Genomic DNA, 24,949 nt, shown 5'->3' on the forward strand with positions numbered 1-24,949 from the left:
GTGGTTCTCAGTTCAAATCCCCCTTCACGTCATTTTACACAAAAACTCTACAGTCTACAGCTGGTACACCCACTATTCGCCAACCCCATTCACTACTATCTGCGCTGCTCCTAACCCCGTAACCTCAAACATTAAGCACCAAACCTTCCTTCCCATCTGCCTGCCTACCCATCCAGAGTGCACTCAAAATGTCCAACACTAAACTCGAAACACACACACTCTAGGAAATGACAGCCCCGGGGCTGGGGGTACACTACCGAACACGAGGACCCTGGTCCAAGCGCAGGAGGGGAAGCTTTCTGCGTGGTGAAGCAGTACTGCACCTGCCCCCAACCCCTGTCAGCTCGCAAACAAAAAGGCCACTGAGACCAAAGGCTTCCTCCTGCAGGCATCTAGCCCGAGATGACCTGGATGGCAACAAATAAATGGAAACAACTGCTTATTTTATTTGGGAACCTCCAAGTTGTCCAATAAGAATTTCTCCGGGGAAGCAATGACAGAAGCCAGACCTTCCACCTTCTGCAACCCACAAGGACCCTGGGTCCATGCTCCCAGAGGGATGGAGAATGGGAAAGCTATCAGGGGAGGGGGTGGGAAATGGAGATTGGGTGGTGGGAATTGTGTGGAACTGTACCCCTCCTACCCTATGGTTTTGTTCATTAATACTTCCTTAAATAAAAAAAAAAAAAAATAGTCGACAGGGAGTCAGGTGATAATGCAGCAGGTTAAGCTCATGTGCCACAAAGCACAAAAAAAAAAAAAAAAAAAAAAAAAGAATTTCTCCATAGGGACCAGGCGGTGGTGCACCTGCTTAAGCACACATGTTACAGTGTGCAAGGATCTGGGTTCAAGGCCCAGGCCCCCACCTACAGGGGGAAAGCTTCATGAGTGGTGTCTCTCTCCTGCACTATTTCCCCAGCCCCTCACAATTTCTCTGTTTCTGTTCAAAATAAATACATGAAAAAGATTTTTTTAATTAAAAAAAAGTAATTTCTCCATAAAACAAATGGGCAAATATATAAATATAGATAGTTATGTAAATAATAGCAAACCCATGTGTGTGGTCTTGGGAGAACGACTGCAGTTTCCAAATGGAGGGAATGGGGACACACGAGCTCTGCTGGTGGGAAACGTGTGGAATTAGCTTATAATTTTATAAATCACTGTAATAAAAATTAATGAAGTATTTCTCTCATCTCTAGTCAGCTTTTAATTATATTCTATCAGCTCCTAATCCCAAATTCCTTTTTAAAATTCTTTTCAGCGATTTATTACTGAGTTATAAAATTAGGAGCTAACAGAGGTGTAATTCTATTATGTTCCCACCCCTCCACTAGAAACTGCAGTAGTTCTCCCAAGGCCACAGATACTATTATTATTAGGGCTATTATTCAGGCTATTATTAGGGCCACAGATACTATTATTATTAGGGCTATTATTCAGGCTATTATTAGGGCCACAGATACTATTATTATTAGGGCTATTATTTCTGCAGCTATATTTATATATATTTGTCTATTTTTTCCTATGGTCCTGCCTTCTCTTCCTTTCTATGCCTACTACCACTTTCAAGCTAACACCAAATTCTTGATGAACCCCAATAAAAGTCAAAAAATGCTTGAGAGTCCAAGGCGTTATCACTGCACCACCTCCCAGACCAAAAGTCTAAAAACGCTACACTGCATCGAGTGTTTAAAATCTCAAAATTTCATCTCAAGATGACTGAAATTACAAAATTGAAAAGAATCTCACTCTGGTGTAGATGCCTTCTTTTCCTTACAAATTAAATTTTATGCTCAATTTACAGGGTACATCAATCATTTAAATGTGGCTGTCTAAATGCTGACAGTATCCAAAGCCCATTTGGGGAGGAACGCTGTCTTTACAACAACCAGCCTACATATTTGAGTGCTGAGTTCATGTAACACTGAGAAACAGTTCAAGATTAAGGAAAAGTGAACAGCCATGACCAAGTGCGTGCCATGTGTGAGCTGGGAACTTCAAACTGGATGATGAGTCTTTAAATCAGTCTCTTACCCAGGTCCCTCCCTTTCTTGCTGTCATCTACTTTCTGACAGAGTATCGGTGAGATCACCAGTCTGAATCAAGTAAGCTGACCCGACAGCACTCTAACAGTTAATTTTCTTACTTTGATATGCTATGCTAAAGAATGTTCTTGGGCCCAGGAGGTGGAACAGTGAGGAGGTCACTGAACTTGGAAGCATGAGGTCCCAAGTTCAATCTGAGGTACCCCATGGTGGCAGATGGATGCTTGTGCCAATAAATAAATTCATTAATTAATAAAACCTTAAAAAAAAAAAACCCAGAATGTCCTCATTTTCAGTAAACACTGGAAGGAGGGACACTGTGTGATTAAATTCCTTTTACAAGCAGCAGCACAACACTGTCTATGGGTGGAGGAGGGAAGCACTTAGTAAAAGAAGAATGGCGAAACAGCAACCAGAGAATCTGTGGTAAGGACACTCTGAGCTTGTTCTGTATTTTCACTTCCCAGAAGTCTGAAATTATTCTGTCATCAAATACATACAAATTGCCTCTATCTATTAGCACTGTGACTACTACCGGGTTGTCGGAGAAGTCACGATGTGTTTTGCATAAAAAACCCAGAAAACTGTGGTCTGGTAGGTGGCACAGTGATCAATAAAGCAGAGGACTCTCAAAAAGATCCCCGAGTTCAGTCCCCAACAGCACATGTACCTGAGTGATGTCTGGTTCTCTCTTGCTCTGCCTATCTTCATGAATTAAAAAAAGAAAGAGAGAGAGAGAGAGAGAGAGTAGTAAGAAAATATACCATGGCTTTTCTGGTAATCTGATAGGTTAAAAACAAACACATTCTGGGAGTCGAGCGGTAGCACAGTGAGTTATATGCGAAGCATTAAGGACCAGCGTAAGGATCCTGGTTCCAGCCCCTGGCTCCCCACCTGCAGGGGAGTCCGCTTCACAGGTAGTGAATTGGGTGTGCAGGTGTCTTTTGCTCCCCCTCTGTCTTCCCCTCCACTCTTCAATTCTCTTTGTCCTATCCAACAATGACATCAATAACAACTACAACAATAAAAAACAAAGGCAACAAAAGGGAAAATAAATGTTAAAAAAAGAAAACCAAATGTATTCTAATACCAAGTATGCTAGAAATTCGCCACTAACAACCTTCTGTTGCTACTTAAAAATAATTTTAATCTTACAGAAATATCTTTTAAAATATGGCTTGTCTATTCGTTATCTTCAAAACAGAGACCCCAAATCTTCACCTACAATACACCAGCCTTCAGGTTTATGATTAATCAACAATGTTTGGCTTTATATGTTAATTCTTTTTTCAGCCACCAGGTTCCAGATGCTACCATGAGGCCAACCAGACTTCCCTGGGCAGACAACCCCACCAATGTGTCCTGGAGTCCCACTTCCAAAGCTCCGCCCCACTACAGAAAGAGAGAGACAGGTTGGGAGTACGGATCGACCTGGCAACGCCCATGTTCAGCGGGGAAGCAATTACGGAAGCCAGACCTTCCACCTTCTGCACCCCACAATGACCCTGGGTCCATGCTCCCAGAGGGATAGAGAATGGGAGAGCTATCAGGGGAGGGGATGGGATATGGAGTTCTGGTGGTGGGAACTGTGTGGAGTTGTACTCCTCTCATCCTATGGTTTTGTCAGTGTTTCCTTTTCCTAAATAAAAAAATAAATAAATTTAAAGACCCTAACTATAAAAGATAAGTATTCTATAAAAAATTTTTAAAAAGATGGCTTGTAGGAGGAGTTAAGTATCTTTGCTTTAACAAGAAACAGAAAGATACAGAGAGGGAGAGACCAGAGCTCAGCTCTGGCTGATGGTGGTGCCAGAGATTGAACCTGAGACCTTAAAACCATGATGCTGTCTCCTGGGGCCCCTTTTGCCACTTAATGGTTACGGATGACGAATACCTGGGAACTCTCACATTGGCAGCATGTGTACTAAAACTGGAGTGATCGAGAGATTAATTAGCGTGGCCCCTGCACAAGGGTGACAAGCAGATTCATGAAGAGCTCCCTATTTCTGCTGTGAGTTATTTATTTTCATCATAAATGAAGTGCATGGGACAAGGAGACCTGTGAGATGGTTTCACTGTGACATGCAGCCAGCCCTCCGGGACTCCTGGGCCCCCGGCTCCCCACACAGACAGCTGCCTTTATAGCTCTCCAGAGGTGTCCTTCCCAGCTCATTTTAGAACCTGATCTTAAACATGAGAAATCAAAAGCCTTTGAGCATGCTAAGAAAAATAATGTGACAATTGGAAACCGCCTCAAAATACACACAACTAATTTTTTGCCCCCACCTTCCTTCCGGGGATCTGGGATGGCAGAGATGGGACAAAATCAAGACTGGCTTGGAGGCAAAGTCGCAGATGCGGAGGTGGCATTGCTGTGCCAGCAGCGCAGAGGTGTATCTAACCCCAGAGGTGTATTAATAAGTAGCACCACGTTCAAGCTGGCATGCTGGCTTGTCTGTTGTTACTTAGGGATGCTATGGAAGGTGGGAGCCTTTTTTTTTCCCCCCTAAACAACGAATCTCTAGTAAAGAGGTCTGGCATGCAGGTATTCATACAGGCTGAGTAAAATTGAGTGAAACCTTCAATAAAACATGAAGTTCCTAAAGCGGAGGCCAGGAAAATACATGAAAATTAAATATAGTGTGGTTCGCCAGTTTACTTTTATTTAACATATCTCTATATACTGGGTGGAGTTAGGCCCTTACTGTCACTGCTCCTGGGCCATTTTTTCCCCCATTCAGACAGAAGCAGACAACACAGCGCTAGAATCTCCCCCAGAGCTCTGGCGCATCCCACTGGGTGCTTGAACCTGAGCCCCAAGCATGGCAAGGAGACAGACTTCCTGGTCAGCAGCTATCTTTCTAGCCCATTATCCCATCAGTTCAATTTAAAACCCAATTTCTAATTTATGTCCAATTCTGAAATTGGATTTTCAATCTATGTAGAAAAGCACTTTTAAGAGCCCCTTGGGGTAAAAGGCATTGAACAGAAACTAGAGGTAAAGTGTCGGCCAGGGACACTCATAAAGAAGCTGGTATTACGGACAGCCAGACTCTGGACCAGCTCACAATAGGCAAAATTACATTTGGTCAATTTTAATACAAAGCTCACAAAAAATCTAAACCTAGGACATAAGAAAGATCCATGTTTAATCAAGCACTTTGGACAGAACTACAAGTGTTCCGTGAGAAGCAGTGTGACACCCTGGAATGAGCCAGGCAGACCTGACCACAATCAAGTCCATTTCTCTGAGAATGGAACCTGTGTTAGTACTTGTGGGAGGAGTCCATTTCTCTGCCTTCGGACATCCAACTGGCCTAGTCCAACTAACTGCAAAGAATGTCCCCCTACAGACCAAAGTGGCACCTGGACACAAATCGGCGGTGGACTCTGTCCTGTTCTATTCATCTGTCCTTATGACGAGAAGACAACATTCATTTTTTTATAGCCTCACGGTAAACTCCGCCATCTAGCAGGGTTTCAAGCTCCATTATCTTGACTATTCCTGCCTCTTCCTACGATCTGGATCTCAGAATGACTTCAATGGAGAAAGAAAGTGATGCAGGAATGTAGTTATCTTGCATACAACTTTAAAGCAGCCGTGACCTAGGCTGCTGTGAGGCTGAAAAGTTTCTGAATAGCTGACTAGATTGCTGATATATAGGTATCCATACCCCATGTTCATGCTTAGTTCATTATAGAACTAAAATCCAAAAATGCTATCAGGAACCAGAACTGTCCACACTCAGTCCGAACACCCTAAGGAAGGAAACCCAATTTTGAATCCTTTTAGGGCCAGAGAACATGCTTCAATCTTGCATCACGGACTGGCAAAATTACTTCACTTGCATACGGGCCCTACTTTGCCATGCGCCTGATCTAGGTCTGACCCAGGACCCCAATGCACTCAAAAAAGACTTGGTGCGGTGCCCCCGGCCCCCTGGATGAGTAACGACAAGAGCAACTCCTGCATCAGGACTGAACCACGGGAGAGATTATTCCCAGGAATAGTGCACAAAGAATAAATGTGTACAGATGTACTGAATCATTCTGAGATTGGAAAGGTGTGCTGTTTGTTGTCAACCAGCCAGTTATACTCCAACTATAGCTAAAGGAAATCAAGAGAATCGTAAAAGGAAATTTAGAGAAAATGCTAATCACGTTATTAAAATGTCAAACTGCAAATTGGAAGCAAAACCTTCGACTGTGGAGGTGGGGAGAAGCAGCCCATAATAATTCTCAACTGCTCAATGCTATGATTGTGGAAAATGATGATTATTTTCCACAACTGAATTACTTAGGTAATTCTTACCCTAAGTGTCTATGAGCTGGATTATTTACCATTTGAAAAGCATTTAGGTTGCTATTTAATTATAGAGACACCCAGATAGTCATTTATAATATTTCTTATATAGTATTTTAATACACTTTACACAGGGTGTAAAGTTGACAAAAATCTGATCTGAAATTTGCCTATAAAAATGACAGGACATGACAAATATAATCTTTTTAAAATATTTTATTTATTTATTCCCTTTTGTTGCCCTTGTTTTTTTTTATTGTTGTAGTTATTATTATTGTTGTTGTTGATGATGTTGTCATTGTTGGATAGGACAGAGAGAAATGGAGAGAGGAGGGGAAGACAGAGAGGGGGAGAGAAAGACAGACACCTGCAGACCTGCTTCACCGCCTGTGAAGCGACTCCCCTGCAGGTGGGGAGCCAGGGGCTCGAACCGGGATCCTTCAGCCGGTCCTTGTGCTTTGTGCGCTTAACCCGCTGCACTACTGCCTGACTCCCAATCTTTTTTTTTTTTAAATGTCAACAATCATCAGATTTATAAAAAGATTCAAACAAATTTTCAAGATACAAAACAGTATTTTCAAAAGCAGCATCAAAAGTGAGTATATTTGGGAGTCGGGCTGTAGCGCAGCGGGTTAAGCGCAGGTGGTGCAAAGCACAAGGACCGGCATAAGGATCCCAGTTCGAACCCCGGCTCCCTGCAGGGGAGTCCCTTCACAGGTGGTGAAGCAGGTCTGCAGGTGTCTTATCTTTCTCTCCTCCTCTCTGTCTTCCCCTCCTCTCTCCATTTCTCTCTGTCCTATCCAACAACGACAATAACAATAATAACTACAACAATAAAACAAGGGCAACAAAAGGGAATAAATAAATATTTTTTTTAAAAAGTGAGTATATTTAACCATAATTCACGAGAGTAAATGAGTGAGTGCAGTAACAATCATAAACCTGCCATTACAAGGTTTTTTTTTTATTTTTAAAAAATATTTATTCCCTTTTGTTGCCCTTGTTTTTTTATGGTTGTAGTTGTCATTGTTATTGTTACTGATGTCACCACTGTTGGACAGGACAGAGAGAAATGGAGAGAGGAGGGGAAGACAGAGAGGGGGAAAGACACCTGCAGACCTGCTTTGCCACCTGTGAAATGACTCCCCTGCAGGTGGGGAGCCGGGAGCTCGAACTGGGATCCTTACTCTGGTCCTTATGCTTTGCGCCACCTGCGCTTAACCCACTGTGCTACTGCTCAACTCCCGACAAATATAATCTTAACAAAACGCCAACACAGAAATCTGTGAAAGGTCTAATCTTAGGTTTGCTGCATCCCAAAGATCTGTGCTGACTTGAAAGGCCTGTTCTTTCATAGAAAGTGGCAGGAGTGGGCCTGCAAATCAGCCACAGAGATCAGGAGCTGAGTAGCTGCCTTGACTGAAATGGTAAATGAAGCAACTGGGCTAAAAAAAAAGGTTGTGTTTACACCAGCAGCACCACGCAGATCTTAGGGCTGCACCCAAATAAATTACCTGCTTATATAAACTGTGTGTCCTCAGAGGAGCAAAGGCTCACAGAATTTGGGCTGGAGGACCAATCACTAAAAGAGAAATACAATCCGCTTGGCAGTGGCGAGTTTTGCAAAAGGTGCTGTTACACATACTTACTGAATTAATAAACCTTAGGGGACAGTTAACTACGACTTTTATGACTGGGGTGGGAGGGTCCGACAATACAGTGAACATACTGACTTCAAACAGAAACATGACCCTATTCTGTTGGTGCCAGCTGAGCGAAGTCTCCCCAAATACACAAAACCAGCAACAGAATCTCTCAGCTAAGGTTACAAAAATCCCAAACCCAATTTTAATGAAAAAATGTCTTTAAGTAGGGCTCTAGATAGGGCTTCAAGCATGCCCCATGACATCTTCAAAACGTCAACCTACATTGATAAAACATCTGGATAACTTCCTCCCTGTAGAGGAAAAAAAGCAAAGTAACATTTCAATCATCTTGGGATGGGGAAAATTTTTATATACAGATGTAAGCAGAAGTTATAAATGCCTCTTCTTTCAAATGTATCAACTTAAAACATTTTTATCTTTTTTTAAATCAACTAATAGCATACTCAAAAGTAAGAAAGCGTATGGATCAGACCTTGTAATATTCTCTTAACTCTCAGTAAAATCGTGCAGCAGTCAGAGGCCAAGACAAAACCTGTCCAACTGCACTGAGTCATTGACGTGCATCAGCTATGCGACTGGCGCTTTCATCACGGTGGGCAAAAACGTTTGATAGCGGAAACGTTTTCGCCACCAGGTCTAAACAGTTGACTTCTCAGATGAGCTCAAACATACACAAATCAAAAGCACAGACAAAAACAAACAATCAAAAAAAAAAAAACAAACCCAGTGTATTTCATAAAAGGAACATAGTAAGCGACCGGGGTCTTTTACCTTAATGTACATTAGACCCTCACTTTAAATTTTCACCAAGTAGAACTTAAAAAAAAAAAAAAAAAGAACCAAACAAACTGATAGCTGAAAGCAAAAGCAATTTGGCATGTTTTTATCCAACATTAAATATTTTACATATAATATAAACACACACAGACACACTTACATGTATACATACAAATAAAAAGGGTTTGGGTTTTGGTTTTTTACCTAAATGCACACTGGATGAGGATCCATGTGATGGAAGTGATGGCGGTGGCGTAAGTGAATGTCCTGGAGTCTGGCTTGGCAGAGGCATGCCTATTGGACTTGGAGAGGAAGAAACTCCCAGACTACTGTAAAATGGCTGCCCTACGGGTGCTAGGCTGCTACTAGATCTTTTGTACAAGTCAGAGCTAGTAGGTACAGACTCTCTCCTTGTGGCACTACTACTTGCAGAACTGCCAACTGAAGAAGAAATAAAAAAAACCCTAATTACATACAGTGTTAACTGAATAAAACCTATCCCCAACTCTTGCTGGGAGATAACAGAAGTGATCACAATAATTATTTTGAGGAACACTATAAAGAAGATAATTACTGTGATAACTGTATATACTAAGTTATTAATCATAAAAGGGTATAAATGCACCCCAAGCAGAGTAACCAATACTTAACAGAGTAGCCATATGCTCATTACCTCACACATTTTCACCACTGACACATATGATCACTGTGCTTTAATACCCTGGTATGATTGCTAAGCCTAGAGTTTGAGTTGTTGGCTTTCCGAGATGGCAGACAGCCAATTCCAATCAGGTTCCATGTCTGCGGAGTCCTCATCTCCAGAACCAGGTTCTTAGACTTCGACTCAATGCCAAGAAAAAAATCATACCAGTCAACACACCAGGGATGCGTTTCCCTCGCCGTTCAAGTCTGATTTGGCTTCCGTTCTGTGTTCAGACCACCGTCAGTTACGCCCCCACTGACCAAGGTATTGGTTAGCTGTGAACTATGTGGTGGAAGTTTAGTCCCGAGGAGCTTTTCACACTGTGCACTTGCCCTACTCTTCAGCAGCTGGATATATATGTATATACACACACACACACACACACATATATATGTGTGTGAAAACCTCAATCCTCTGAGATAAGAGCTCCCATCAGTTATCACACAAAACATGCTTCCACTTACCCTCAGGCACTTCTATCCCTAAAGTCTCTATCACTGGCCTTGAAAGCCTCTTAGTCAAAGGAGAACTGCTCATTTTCTACCTAATCCCAGATTCAACTATTATCACATTATCACTATTATTTAACTATTACCACACAGCTATGCATGCTCAGAAGAATCTGATGGCTAAGCAACATATGTCAGAATCAAATTCTTTACCCAGTGTTTCAAAGGGATGTTGGGAACTCCTAGTTCTCGAATCTCGCTTCTAGCTCAGACTTTCAAGTATTGGCCTATTTACAAGCATTGGCCTCTTTTGAGAGGGCTTTTACAGTCAAGGGAATCTGACATTATACTTCTAAGCCTGTTAATTTTTTTAAAAAATATTTATTTATTCCCCTTTGGTGCCCTTGTTTTTTTATTGTTGTAGTAATTATTATTGTTGTTATTGATGTCTTCATTGTTGGATAGGACAGAGAGAAATGGAGAGAGGAGGGGAAGACAGAGAGGGGGAGAGAAAGACAGACACCTGCAGACCTGCTTCACCACCTGTGAAGCGACTCCCCTGCAGGTAGAGAGCCGGGAGCTCGAACCGGGATCCTTACGCAGGTCCTTGGCCTTTGCGCCACGTGCGCTTATCCCGCTGTGCTACTGCCCGATTCCCAGCCTGTCAATTTTTTTTTAAGGACAAGCTCTAGAGTCAGAGCAGTACGGCAATTCTTTGGGGGAGGGGGGTAAGTTTCTTTAGGTGTTGGTTTTCTAATTACAAGCTAACTGTAAGTCATTCACACAGGGTCTAGATTAAAGAGAAGTATCAGGCAGAGCACATGATGGGTAGATTACATTGAGCTTATAATACTGACAGGAAACTTAATCACACTGGTTTTTGCCAAATTTAAACTTCTACAGAGAAAAAGACCATGCATAAACTGACGTCTTAGGCCTGAGTTATAATGCTAACTCAATCTCCTACAGCTAGTGCGGTGGTCTCTGAAAGGCTGTGTGTGGTTCAGTAGGTGCACACTTCAGGTCTGGAAACTGCAGGCAGCAGCTGCATTTCACAGCAAAGGCAGATATTAGCGCCAGGGCAGCAGCATATAGCTCTAGGGGCTGTTTTGGAAAAACTGTCCATGTTTACTACATTATTCAGGCTAATTTAAAAGGACATTGTCAAAGTGATTTCAGTAAACATGGCTACGTTTTCTATTCATATCTCCTTATTTCAAAAAAAGGACTTAAAATGAAGAACACATCTCTCAGTGAGAGGAGCAGCACCATCCTTACTCTGGCAAATAACTAAAGGAACCACAGGTTTGACACATGCAGTTATTATTGGCCTCCCAAAAAGGAAAATCTATGCCAGACATTTCAAAAGAATTCGGAAATAACCATATTAAACCCAAACAAGTTGGCTCAATCGTTTCTATCTGCCTACAGTGACAACAGTGACTATCAAATAGGAAACAGTATACTTGGGAAGACGAGGCAGTGAGTCGAGAGTCATTTATCACTTAGGTATGAAGTATTAAATTACAGGCTTTCAATTGTAACACTTATTAAATAACAGGTTATACAAAAGATACTTTAATTACTATCGAATATATTACAAGAGTTACTTTCCTAGCCAACTGTGCTCCAAACTGGGGTATTTAATTTAACACTGTTTAGCGTTGATAACACCTGTAGCTTCACAGGCACAATGAGAACTACACAGTCTTTTGTATGTATATGTGCACACTGGCATACTAATACTGTCAGCTTCACATACTCTTGGGGTTGGCATAATCTGACACTCCAGTTGGCAGAATCCTAAGAGTAAATATGCACTTGAATACACTCTCACCAAATGTCCAAGAGGGAGATTAGAGATCGCTTATTAGCATTCAGATACAGCAACTACTCATCTGCTCTGAAGCAAAGTAAAGCGGAACTAGAAATCCGATTTGAGTGAAGCTCTGGTCAGAGTTAAGGGCCGCATGGAAAGGATGCGTTTGTGGTGGAACAATCTGGCCGAGGGGCCTAAAAAGTCAAACTTAGCCGTCAGTGACATTTTATGAGAAGGGAACGTGATGTTTATCAAAGTTCTCTATTATTTCATGACGACAGCCTACAGTAGTTATTTGAGTTATTTATTTTTGTTTAAAGGTATACGCTCTTTTGGGCTAACTCAGAATATTTAGGATTATTTGGGGGACAATGCCTGCCAACTGTATTAGAAACAAAGTCCCCCATGGGGGGGGGGGGTGTGCTTGAGCCAAGAGAGTGAACTGCAAGGATGAGGATGCTCAAGTAGGAAAATTAAGAGGCTGAATGATCCACTTGTTCACAAGATTTTTCTTCTGAAGTTTTTGTGCCCACTTACTAGGTAATTATTTAGGCAAGTCTAATGTGTCCTTATTGCATTTCAATAGAACAAAAAGGAATTTTGCATTTGAGGGTTCATAATTCTAGACCATTTCACAACTGTAAATATGAAATGTTAACAATGTCATGTTAGCTTTAAGGATTTCACACACACACACACACACACACACACACACACACACACACACACGGGGTGGGGGGTGATGGGTGATGTGGTGGGAAAACTGATGCAAAGCAGATTATCAAGATTCTAGGATGTTACAGAAATAGAAAATGTCTCTTCAGGTCCAGCTAAATAGTCCTGGCTGCTGAATTTTATCAAAAGAATTAGGGCAAACCCTTTTCCCCTCCTGTTTCCTGAATATACTGGGAATCTCAGGGGAATCTAAGTCAATTGGCCACATGAGCTCTCCCGAGGACACTGAGACCTCCCTTAGTTAACAAGATAATCCACTTCTGTGGGGGTCCATTCCTATTTTGAGAGGCTTCTAACATTCAGATTTTTTCTTTTTCGTTTTTTTTGTTTGTTTTTTTAACCAGAGCACTACTCAGTTCTGGCTTATGGTGGTGTGGGGGACCGAACCTGGGACTTTAGAGTCTCAGGCATGAGAAGTCTCCTTGCATAACCATTATGCTATCTACCCCTGCCCTAGATTTCCTAGTATGGGAAGAAACAGCCTTTTAAATTAATTTTTAGTCATAAAGGTTAAAGTAATCTAAACTAAAGATAAGCATTCTATTAGTGTCTTACAAGTTTTTGTTTAGAACATTAATAGCCTCCAGGGAGAATGAACTCTATGACAGGCATACAAAAATATTTATTTTAAAACACCAATCACTTGAGATGGCAAGATGTCTAGTTCTCATGTGAGGATAAGGAAGAATAAATAGTTAGCGGAACATATTGTTCCTAATAAACCTTACTGAATAGACATGCGAGTGATACTATTCTTAAAGTCAGGGGGGTACCCATCTGAGTGAAGGTCGGGCTGCTTAAAAAGAATCCCAAATGTTTAAAAACTGGCAGGCAGGGGCTAAGTTTCTCCTAATAAACTAAACCAGTGTTGTATTCCTGCCCCACTTGCAAGCTAATTATTATTACTATTATTAAGCTCAACATAAAAAACATACATATGTCTTATGTCCACTTAACAGAGCACTCTATGTCACAAGTAAACTTACCTGATGAGCCAAATCCACTGAGGGCCGAGCCTATAGCAGCCCCCAAGGAGTTACTGCTTCCAAAGCCAAGAGATGTACTTGCAGGCTGGCCAGGTCCGTGAGAAAACAGAGAAGTGCTCTGGGAGCTGCTAGTCAGAGAAGTGCTCCCATAAAAAGAACTGGACTGCAGGTTGGTACTTGGCGGCTGCTGCTGCTGCTGCTGCTGTGGCGGCTGAGTGCCAATGGGCCGGAACAGACCGTTTGTGCTGCCTGTGAGACTGTTTGTAGTTCCTCCAGCTGCTGCCGCCGCTGCTGCTAGAAACAAAGTGTCAGATACTTAAGACTACCCGAGAGCCTATTATAAATATACATTTAAAATGTAGTTTAAGAAAATAATCTCAACACCAGAGAAGACAGGCTGTCCCTGAGAGCATCACACTTACCAGCTTGTGCTGCTGCTGAACTAATTAAAACAGGCGTTGGAGCCATTAATCGAACTGGAGCTCCGAGGCCAGTCCTTGCTCCAGGGCCAACCACTAAGGCACCAGTCTGATCATAATAGGCAGTCGGAGCCAGAACTTGATAGCCTGGATAACATTAAGGTCAAGTTTAAGAGGGAAAACATTTATTCTGGAAAACACACGTCTATCTATTTTCCTTTGCATCTGTTCTTGTCAGTAAGAAAAAGCTACTTTAAACACAGCTACTAGTAAAATTCTTAACAGTTACCACATGAAAAGCAAACCCATGAGAAAGCATCACACTGTAGATAGGAAAATGTAAAAGTGTAGGAACAACTCGTTATCTACTAAGACACCTTTTACTTCAAAGTCAAAGCAATGAGGCACTTCCCATAATGTAGAGATTCTATGCTATTGAGGGTCTGAATTGTAAAATACTACTGCCCAGTCAGTTCTGAGAGGAGGAACAGAAAGACTGTAGAGAGAACACAACTAAGGAATGGTTATTATGTAAGTTTAGTAAAATTCTAAACCAAGTTTCTCATTGCCAACATGAGGAACCTTCGGATTTTCATATGTAAGCATTACTGCAAAAGCTGAAACCATGATAAATAATAATAATAATAATAATAAAAGAATCGAAAAATGATAAAAACAAGTCTTTCAAAGATCCTCAAGCTGGAGCTGTGAAAGTCCGAAGGGAATCAGTTTATTACAGATCTGATCACAGGGTCGAGGACACTTTCCGTTATGCCGCGTAGTTCGTCTCCTAGCAGCCTTTCTCAAAGGGACTTCCTCATCTCAATACAGGATGGAAAATGATCCATGAGACTAGTTTGCTAAATTTCCCAAAGCTGGTACAAACCAAGTACCACTGTACATGTGCAGAAAAAGAACTGAACTGCATATAGAAGGCAGTAAGTCATATTTTTTCCCCAAAACTCAAGCTCAACACATTGACAATCACAAGTGAAAATGTCTCAGCAACCTATGAAGCTTTAAGCAAAATAGTAGCCGTGATAAAACAGCACGCAGATCTTACTGCCTGCAAGTATGCTAAGCTAAATTCCGTTGAGACAGAATGAGCTGTGCTGAAAGAAACACTACTGTCACTACAAAGACTGGCATTTTTCCTTGGAAAGGTTGTTTTAAATCAAATATAATGGAGGTGCATAAAGCAAAAGTCTAGGGTGGAATCCAGGATGTTTCGAATCACCCCCTGGACCCTCTTCCTAAGATGAGGAATGTGATGCATCTGAGAAGACTGCAGATACCTAAGTGGAGTTGTCCAGCAGGATATACAGGTCTAGGATTTAGGTGGTTCAGGCTGAGATCTCAGGTATAGGAGTTGCCAGTATAAAGGTAGCATTTAAAGACAGAAGGCGGGAGTCGGGTGGTAGTGCAGCGGATTAAGCGCACGTGACGCAAAGCGCAAGGACCCATGTAAGGATCCCTGTTCGAGCCCCAGGCCCCCCACCTGCAGGGAAGTCGCTTCACAGGCGGTGAAGCAGGTCTGCAGGTGTCTTTCTCTCCCCCTCTGTCTTCCCCTCCTCTCTCCATTTCTCTCTGTCCTATCCAACAACAACGACATCAATAATAACTACAATAATAAAAAAGAATAAGGGCAACAAAGGGAATAAATAAATATTTTTTTAAGATAATAAAATAAAGTTAGATGGCAGGATGCTAATCAATAGGAATTTTTAAACAAAGGTTCGTAAAGTGAGGATACCTCATATTAAATAGTGGAAGAGGAAAACCACAAGGGAAGAGCCTATGAAGGAACAGCTATAAAGAGAAAAAAAGAGGAGGCCAAAAAAAAAATGCCCAATGCTGTCAAAAATCATTTGGACGTGAGACCTGATCAGTGAGTTGGCAAGAGTGAAGTCATTCTGCTAAGGGTTGAAAGCCAACTATAGTGAATAAAGTATGAAAGAGCTTTAGTTTTCCTTTTAACCTAAGAGGAGGAGGAAGTCATGAAAGAACCACAGACAGACAGGAACAAACAATGCTTTTTAGGTTTTCTATAAAAAGAACCAGTGAGGGCGGGGGAGACAGCATAATGGTTACGCAAACAAACTCTCATGCCTAAGGCTCCTATGTCCCAGGTTCAATCCTCTGCACCACCAGAAGCCAGAGCTGAGCTGTGCTGTGGCGTTTCTCTCTGTGTGTCTCTCTCTTTCTGAATCTCACTCAAAAATAAAATAAAATGAAGTAAGATAAAAAGAACCGGTGAAAAAAAAAGATGAGAAGACAAAGAGAAAAGGGGTTCAAATCCCAAGCACCACTGTATCCCAGAGTTCAAGAAGAATTCTGGTCCAACCCCCCCAAACCCCCAAAATGCAAAGAAGCTATGAAAAACCCTTCTGTGTATTTTCTCCCACTATCAGTGAAGTCGTGTTTTTGTGTCTAGCTTCAGGAAAATATACTGTATCTTTGTAGAACCTTTCAATACGTTACTCACCATGATAATCAGCAGAAATTTTATAATATTCTTCATCTGTGTTTTCACAGGCATATTGGAGACTACTGCTATTACTGGCTATAAATACCATCAATTTAATTTTCTGAATCTCTGCTGATGCAGCAGGAAAGGTATTATGGGTTTCATATTTACAGGACTTGGGGAAAATTAGCTGTGGGGAAGTTGGTTCTTTGTAAAAAATAACACTAAGTCTCAAAAACTCCTGGTTTCATTCTACATAATCTACCGCAAAGTGTTCAATGGCTTTTCAAGACCTTTCTTGATTTCAATGAGATCAATTTTCAGACTTTTGAATCAACTCAGAAGTTCTACAATGGACGAAAAATATACCTGGCACACCAGTAGCAAGACCCTGACCAAAAGCCAAAGTTGGATTTGCAGCTGCAAGTGACTCTGCTTGCTGTCCTTGCTGGCTCTGACTGGGGGTGAGAGGGCGCTGACCTGCTCCAGCACGGAGAACCTGTAGGCGACAAAGGATTCCTTAAAAGGGAAAACTATGAATTCACAAATTTGCCTATGTCACAAAAAACCCTCTGGGTAGCTGCTGATCATATTCGCGTGCGATGAAATTCACCATGACACGATCAAACAAGATGAGGGTCTGAGAAAGGCATGGGGGAAAATGTCCGCAGTACCTTCTGAACTTAACAGAAAGAGATTTCTTTGGAAGTGGAAAGGAGTGGTGGGGGCGACATCTTAGTACCAGGCAAAAAGTTTAATTCAGCCTTTGTTACTTTCTTTTAAAATGTCTTACTGTTTGCTTCTTTTTACTTATTTTTATTGCCACCAGGCTTACTGCTGAGGCTTGGTGCCTACACAATCCTGGCAGTCATTTCCCTCTTTTTTCTTTCGACAGACAGACAGACACAGAGAGAAAAGGAAGTGACACCTGCAGCCAGCTTCACACGTGCTGACTAGAGGCTCGGAACTAGGATTCTGCTCACAGCAAGGTGTGCTCTCTCTCTGTCAGGCATACCAGCATGCCAACTTAGCTTCTGAGGCTGAGCGCTGACATACAGGAAGCGTGGGGAGTAAATCAGATGGTTATCCAACTGGTTAGGAAACTTGGGTGTTCTTATTTAGTAAGGCGTGCAGTCACATAAAAATACGGTGGAAACCTCAAAGGTGGTCAAATTTTACTACTTTGTGACACTATTACTCATGCTGGAGTGAGTAAACAGAAGTCACGTCAGACATTATTTTCTCTAAAATAAGTGGCCCAGAAGGCGACACAGTGGATTAACAATTGGGACCCTCAAGCATGAAACTTGTTCGACCCCCAGCAACATATATGCCAGGGTAAGTCTCTAGTTCTCCCTCTCATCAGTAAATTTATATTTAAATTCTTAGACACTAGTTCTCTGTGATGGCCTAAGAGGTGGTAGGTACCCTGGCGGATTTTTGGACTTGCAGAAGTCTGAGGCCAGCACAACAGGTGCCAGAGTGCTGCTTTGGTTCTCTCTCTCTTGCTCTCAAGGAAAAATGAAGGGTGAAGCATTAATAAACACTCCGTCTTTATAGATCTCAGGAGCCTAACAGAATGGCGATGTCACACATTAGGGTGACTAGCGTGGAGAGCTAGCTTCTGGGACAGGCAGGGCCCACTGGTGTGTATGGGGGGGGGGGGGGCGGGGGGGCGGGCAGGAGACATGCACACAGACACACCTACCCCTTTTGTACTGCTTCACTGCTTGTGAAGCTTCCCCCCAGCAGGTAGGGACCAGCAGCTTGAACCCAGGTCTGTGTGCATGTACACTGTAATAAGTGTACTTGAACAGGTAAGCCACTGTCCAGACCAGAAACAGAGCCTTTGATGGTCAGTGAGGTGTGCTGGCACAGATTCTGGGAAAGTGTGATACTGTATCCTCAGACAACTGCCACACACAAACACATACCCCTGCAGTAAAAACTGTTTAGAAGTGTCTGTTTTGGTCCAGGCAGTGGCATGTCCAGCAGAGTGCACGCCACTACCTGCATGGATCCGGGTTCAAAAAAGGAAGCTTCATGGGGGGGGGGGGGGGTTGCGCGCAGCACTGCAGCAAGTGCTGCTCTCCTTCCTTCTCTATCTGCCCCTTCCCTCTCAATTTCTATCTCTAAGGAAAGGGGTGGTGGTAGGACAAGCCTGCCAGAAGTGGTACATCTATTGTTTTGAGTGCTGAGCTCCAATAGTAACCCATTTATATTTTTACAAGAAAGTATTTCATGTGTTCCGGAAGGTGGCGCCGTGGATAAGGCACTGACCTCTCAAGCACAAAGTCCCGAGCTCAATCGCAGGCAGCACAAATACCAGAGTGATGTCTGGTTCTTTCTCTCTCTGCCATCACTTCTCATGAATAATAAAATCTTTTAAAAAAATAATAAAGGGCTAGGAGACTAGTGAGGCTTTATTTAAAAAAAAAAAAACAAAGTGTCTTGTCTTCCCCTTCTTAGAGTTTTCTAGCTGAGGCAGTATCTGGGCACTGGGGCGCAGGCTGCACGCACAGGTCAGGCCCTAGCGCCAAGTATATCAGAGCAGAGTGCGACCTGGGCTCAGTTTCTTAAATAGCACAGATTTCAAATTGAATTTTATTAACAGAAATATGGAAACCTTTCACCTCATAATAGAAAGATACGTACAACTCTAAGTCATGAGTCAGGTGTCATGTTGCCTACCCACTGAAAGAAGAGGCAAAGATTAAGAAAGATCCAGCTCTTGAGTTCAAGTTGTCCTCAGGCAATACTGAGCGAAGGCAAGTCTTTACCTGTTGCTGTCCAGGCTGAGCTTGTGACGCTGCCTGCTGATTCGCTGTGCTGTTTGCTGCAGCCGCAGCTTGTTGTTGAAATAAATTGGCCGGATATAGCCCCCACGGAACACCGTAATACTGAGGTGGAACCACTGCCGGACCTAAACCCCACACCCCATTAAAAATAAGAAGGGTACAGATGAGTTCAATCACGTTATGTCACGCAACACTTGAAATCTACCCAGATAACCCACCCATTTACTTGCTCCATTTTCCCTGATTCGACTACAAAGGCTATTCAGGTATTATTACAGTTATTCAAGGCTGACAGCAGTAGCCTTAGTGGAGAAAGGTGAAAAGCAAGAGGAACAACCGACCTAGCTATAACCACCTAGTTGACGCATCTTGAACACCGAGGTATAAGCACAAAACTGACCAACACAGATAATACACTAGACAACAGACACCAGAAAACAACGGCGACTGCCCTCCGCCTTCCACTAGTAAGTGAGCACCAGAGCTGGGGAAATGAGGCTTTGAGCTGAGGCAGTGACAGGGATATGTAAGCAGAGAGATGAACGTAAGACAGCAAGTAGGAACAACAGAACCAGTTATCTGGGGCGGAGAGCACGGTGGTTATGTAAAAAGACTTTCAACGTTTCAGAGAGCAAAAGGCTTGCACAATTAATTCCACCACTGAACTAAGCCGTTACAATGCCTGGCTGAGAACACAGGTCCTAAGATTCTAGTGCTATACATGTAAGAACTCTCTACATTTAAGAAATTAAACTCTGCTTCACTTTGTTGTAAAAAAATAAAATAAAATAATGAAGCCCACTGAAACTACCTACTGTGTTACTAAAGTGAAAAGCTTTGAAAAGTTTAAAAGCAAAATCTGTTATTTATTTATTTATTTATTTTCCTTTTTGTTACCCTTGTTGGTTTTATCATTGCCATGGTTATTATTATTGTTGTTATTGATGTTGTTGCCAGACAGGGCACAGAGAAATGGAGAAAGGAGGGGAAGACAGAGATGGGGGGAAAAGACACCTGCAGACCTGCTTCACCACTTGTGAAGCGACCCCCCTGCAGGTGGGGAGGCAGGGGCTTGAACCGGGATCCTTACACCGGTCCTTGAGTTTCATGCCATATGCACTTAACCCAATGTGCTACAGCCCGACTCCCAGCAAAATCTATTTCTTTTTTTTTTTTTTTAAAACATTTTATTTATTTATGAGAAAGATAGGAGGAGAGAGAAGGAACCAGACATCACTCTGGCACATGTGTGCCGGGGATCGAACTCAGGACCTCATGCTTGAGAGTCCAGAGCTTTACCACTGGGCTACCTCCCGGACCACGCAAAATCTATTTCTAAAGATAGGTAAGCAAAGTATGCAATTAGGACCGAAGAGGATTTAAAAAGGGCATCGTCAGAAACAAAACCCAAGAATCAGTTAGCACCCAGACCCTCAATGGATGTCGGGCCAAGTTGCCAGGAACTGTCGTTTTCGACGGGTTAGGTTGTTTTCGCCGGGCTGGCTTCACGGGCGGGTAACAGACGACCAGGGACTCATGGTTGAGCTGTAGGCAGTATCTCTTTATTCATGCAGGACGCAGCGCAATCTAAGCCGAGCTGAGCTAAACTCAAGGTGCAGTACTGTACAACTCACAGTGCTGTCTTTATATATACTTGCCAAGTAGGGTGGAAACAGGGTGTGACATAGAGAGGGTGGAGAGAAAAGTGACTGGTGACAATCAGGGTGTGACAAGGAGGGGGGGTGGAGCAAAAACGTATCATGAAACAGTGGGGATTGAACCAATGCCCTGGAGGGAGGTGCTTGTTAACAGCGGTTATGTAAATAGAATAGTGTTAAGCAGGGGGATTTAAACCGAATGAAACAGAAGGGGTCCCATGCACACCAACAGGGAACAACCGAGTAAAATGGAGAAAATGGAGACTGACACCTAGGGCAAGAGCCCAACTAACAGGGCACAGGACTTCCAAGGCTGAGGTTCCCGGCTCAAACCTGGGCCAGGGAGGCGGCATGCACCAAAGCAGTGCTCTGGCTTGTCTCCTTTGAAATACATGATGATGATGGTGGTGATGATGGAGGAGTAGTAAAAGCAAAAGGAGAAGACAGAAAAAGAAGAGGAGGAGGAGACAAAGAAAAAGAGGAGGAGGAGGAGGAGGAGACAAAGAAAAGAGGAGAAGAGGAGGAGCAGGAGAATAAGCAAAGTGTGTGTTTTCCCATTTCAAGTCCCAACAGCAGAGGGAGCACCACACAACTGGGCGAAGCTCCGGCACTGCGTCGGCGCTCTTGGTCTCCGTCTGGCAGTGGGGGAAACAGCACATGTGTGAGGTGAGCCTCAGCTAATTTAACAAAGGGCGTGGGTGGGTAGGTGGTGGCGCACCTGGCTGAGTGCACATGTTACAGCGCTCAAGGACCCAGGTTTGAGCCCCTGCAGTGGGAAAGCTTCTGAAGTGGTGAAGTAGTGTTGCAGGTGTCTTTCTCCCTCTCTATAACTCCTTTACCCCTCGATTTCTGGCTGTCTCTATCCAATAAATAAAGTAATTAAAAAAAAAAAGTGTAGACTGCTCAAAATGAGGCTTCTCTCTCTATATATATATATACTGGGTTTTGAAACCAGCATGGAATTAAAAGAATTTCAGGTAATTTTAAAAATACTGGTTACACGGGGAAAATACTGCAGATGTATGGAGCACGGCAGTCAGTATGCAGGGGAATTTCGTGCACGTAGTGGGTTGTGGTATTTCTCCTCCTAAATCTGCTTTGTGGTGGTGCCGTGCATGTGTGTGAGAGGTCTTGACTTTATATTCCCAGCAATGCATTAAGAAAGCGGGGGGTGGGGGGGTTTGAAACCCCAAGCTGCATTTTCCCAGTCCCACAGGTTAAGAATTCTATCTGTGACATGGCATACCAGCTCTCTGCGTGATGTGACGTTAACACCAAGGTGAGGAATGCCAGGAAAACTCAGATTCTAGTGGAATCATGTATGGATCTACCCACCAAAACTTCTGATCGTGACAGACTCTTTTCAGTCTGCTAAGATATCAAGTGAGAATATGCAATTTGGGCGGGGGTAGAGAGCATAATGGTTCTTCAAAGAGACTCTCAAGTCTGAGGTGCAATCCCCCACACCACCATAAGCCAGAGCTGAGCACTGCTCTAGTAGTAGTTAAAAAAAAAAAAAAAAACTATTAAGAATATGAAATTAACATTTATTTTTTGAGTATATTAACACTCAGGTCGTTATAAAATTAATAGAAGTGGCGATCAAAACATCTACTTTATTGGTGGCAATGCACTGTAGTGAACCCAACACCTACTTGACTCATTCCACTAAACATGTATTTGAAGCATCAAGTTGCTCCTTGTTCAATAACCAACAAAACTATGCCTAAAAATAATTTCTATTTCAGTAAACTTGAAACAGTTTTCTCCTCAAAACAGTAAACTAGGGAGCTGGGTGGTAGTGCCGTGGGTTAAGTGTACGTGGGTGCAAAGCGCAAGGACGGGCATAAGAATCCCTGTTTGAGCCCCCGGCTCCCCACCTGCAGGGGAGTCGCTTCACTCTGTGAAGCAGGTCTGCAGGTGTCTGTCTTTCTCTCCCCCTCTCTGTCTTCCCCGCCTCTCTCCACTTCTCTCTGTCCTATCCAACAACAACATCAATAACAACAACAACAACAGTAAAAGAAAACAAGGGTAACAAAGGGAAAACAAACAAACAGTAAACTACTTTGCCTGGACTGGGTTGAGGGTGAGAGGCTTGAGCAAAAGCAAGAGGACATTGCTCGGTGCTTTACGAAGTGAGACTTTCACACCTAAGGCTCTAAGGTCCCAGGTTCAATCCCTAGCATCTCCGTAAGCCAGAACTGAACAGTGCTTGGGACACGGACAGACAGACGGATACACATGCAAACACACACCAAAAAAACCCAAAGCTGGATTCTGAGCAGGATGATGGCTTGGTGGAGAAAGACATGCCCTGACTGTGGTAATTATGCTGTGGTAATGTGCACAGCACCTGGTGACAGTACCTTCCCTCCGCAAGGCCATACTGAATGAGGGAAACAGTTTCTGACCAGCACCCATTGTCTTACTGCTTAAATAAAATGGAACGAACACGTCAATGCTTCTTGCTCCCAACTCAAGACTGTGCAGAGTGGTCCTAGGCAGGTCTGCCCCGGCATCTTGCCCCTCAGCGGGCTCAGCCTTCGGTGTGTCCTGTCCAGAGTGCTGCTGCCCGTGACCTTCCATGACCCCTGACCTGCGCATTCATAGAACCCACTCTCTGTCCCCATGAGTAGCAGGATGGACCACAATAACACCGATGCACTTGCTGGCGTACGATTTCTGAAAACTGAAACGTAAACCAGCTCCACACCGGAGAAAGACAACTGCAAGATTCCGGCTTCCTCGTGCAGCACTACATTGGAAAAACGAAACTCCCTGTTGTACTAAGCAAATGTTTTCCTATTTCTGAAGAACTTTAAATTGCCCAGTGAGACAAACATGTAGCCTCTTATCAAAATCAGAACTAAGTGCAGGACAAGCAACAAGGATGAAGGGTGAAGTTACCTGCTAGTGTCGCTGCCGCCGCCAATCCCGCTGCAGTGTAAGGGTCAGTCCCGGGAGGAGCAGCACTGATAATATATGGATTTGGCACGAACGCAGCTGGAGCAAGGCCTGCTGAGAACACACCAGCTGGATTAAAGGGGGAGGGGAGACAGAATGAATGAAAATGGAACTGTGGTTTTCTTCCTTGGGTCAAAATATGTCTACTCTATTTGGGTGGAGGGGAGTGTCTCTATTGGTTTAAATTCTTACACGCTGAATGACTGAGCACGTAGCATGACTTGACTAAGGACCATGTGTGGAACAGGTGTGTTGTCAGTAAGGTTTCAGTGAGCGGTAAAACGTGCACGGTACCCACTATGAAGTGACTGTGTCCCGACCCTGCTTTGAGCTAGGGATTCAATCAACAGTGAGGAAGACTTAATTTTGCCTTGAGATACCACTCCATCTAGTGAGATCACCAAAGGCACAGGAAAGAGGGCGCTAACAAGCGTTGGAAGGGCTGAGTAAGCGTGGGTTGTAGCATACAGTCCAATGAAACTGGACTCATGAGAAGCTCCCCACTTCTGTAGCTTTTCGACTGAAAGCAACAATCAAGTTTTAAGCAGGAGAGTGATTTTACGCTCCTGGTCGAAGTCAACAAGAATTTAGTGAAAGCAAAGACAGATACTGGTTTTTCTCTCACCATGATCTCAGTTACAGTGATGAGTATTTGTGAAATATTTTAAGATAATCATATGCAATACTTATGAAACAGAGTTGAAGCTGAGGAATTATGGAGAAGGATGCAGTAGGAGACCAGAAATATTCAAATTGAAAAGAGGATTACAGGGTGGCTGGTATGGTCCAAATCTAGGCGTAATACAGATTTTTTTTTTTAAAGTACTCAAAAAGAGCAGTATCTTGAAGTCTACTAGGCATTTAAATCAAAATTCAGAATTCAACAAAATAACCTTCAAATTTCTGACTGTGACCCACAATTTGATCAGGACCTTTTAATGATGAAACACTCAAAAGCAAAGATATTGAAAATGCCAGTGGTGCACTTGGAGATTACACACTCTGAGAACAACAGGGTGAGAAAGGAACTCCGAGCACAGCAATATTACTCAGGGCAGCCTCTTGTCTACCGGACAGACCAGGAGATTCTGAGCTTCTGTTACGAGTGGGCATTCCTAGCCAGTGAAGAACTGAGGAGCAGGTACTGGGAATCAGC

The 24,949-nt window shown here is 43.0% G+C and overlaps 1 protein-coding gene and 1 non-coding gene across 31 annotated transcripts in view; one reads left to right on the plus strand and one right to left on the minus strand.

The window, feature by feature from the left end:
• Positions 1-24,949, minus strand: part of PUM2 (pumilio RNA binding family member 2) — a 74,648-nt gene that overhangs the window by 15,925 nt on the left and 33,774 nt on the right. For 11 of the 30 annotated variants that reach the window (XM_060186605.1, XM_060186622.1, XM_060186606.1 and 8 more), the window contains 6 exons: positions 23,737-23,862; positions 19,154-19,296; positions 16,743-16,872; positions 13,910-14,053; positions 13,488-13,781; positions 9,000-9,236 (listed from right to left, as the gene is read on the minus strand). In XM_060186605.1, coding sequence (XP_060042588.1) covers positions 9,000-9,236; positions 13,488-13,781; positions 13,910-14,053; positions 16,743-16,872; positions 19,154-19,296; positions 23,737-23,862 — 1,074 coding nt within the window. The remainder of the gene's footprint in view (positions 1-8,999; positions 9,237-13,487; positions 13,782-13,909; positions 14,054-16,742; positions 16,873-19,153; positions 19,297-23,736; positions 23,863-24,949) is intronic. The other 19 variants (XM_060186615.1, XM_060186613.1, XM_060186609.1 and 16 more) reach the window with 8 other exon arrangements.
• Positions 3,949-4,056, plus strand: LOC132537894 (U6 spliceosomal RNA). Its single transcript, XR_009549309.1, has one exon. It is a non-coding gene; the product is annotated as a U6 spliceosomal RNA (small nuclear RNA).

The sequence above is a fragment of the Erinaceus europaeus genome, chromosome 3, assembly GCF_950295315.1.
Source record: "Erinaceus europaeus chromosome 3, mEriEur2.1, whole genome shotgun sequence".
Taxonomy (NCBI): domain Eukaryota; kingdom Metazoa; phylum Chordata; class Mammalia; order Eulipotyphla; family Erinaceidae; genus Erinaceus; species Erinaceus europaeus.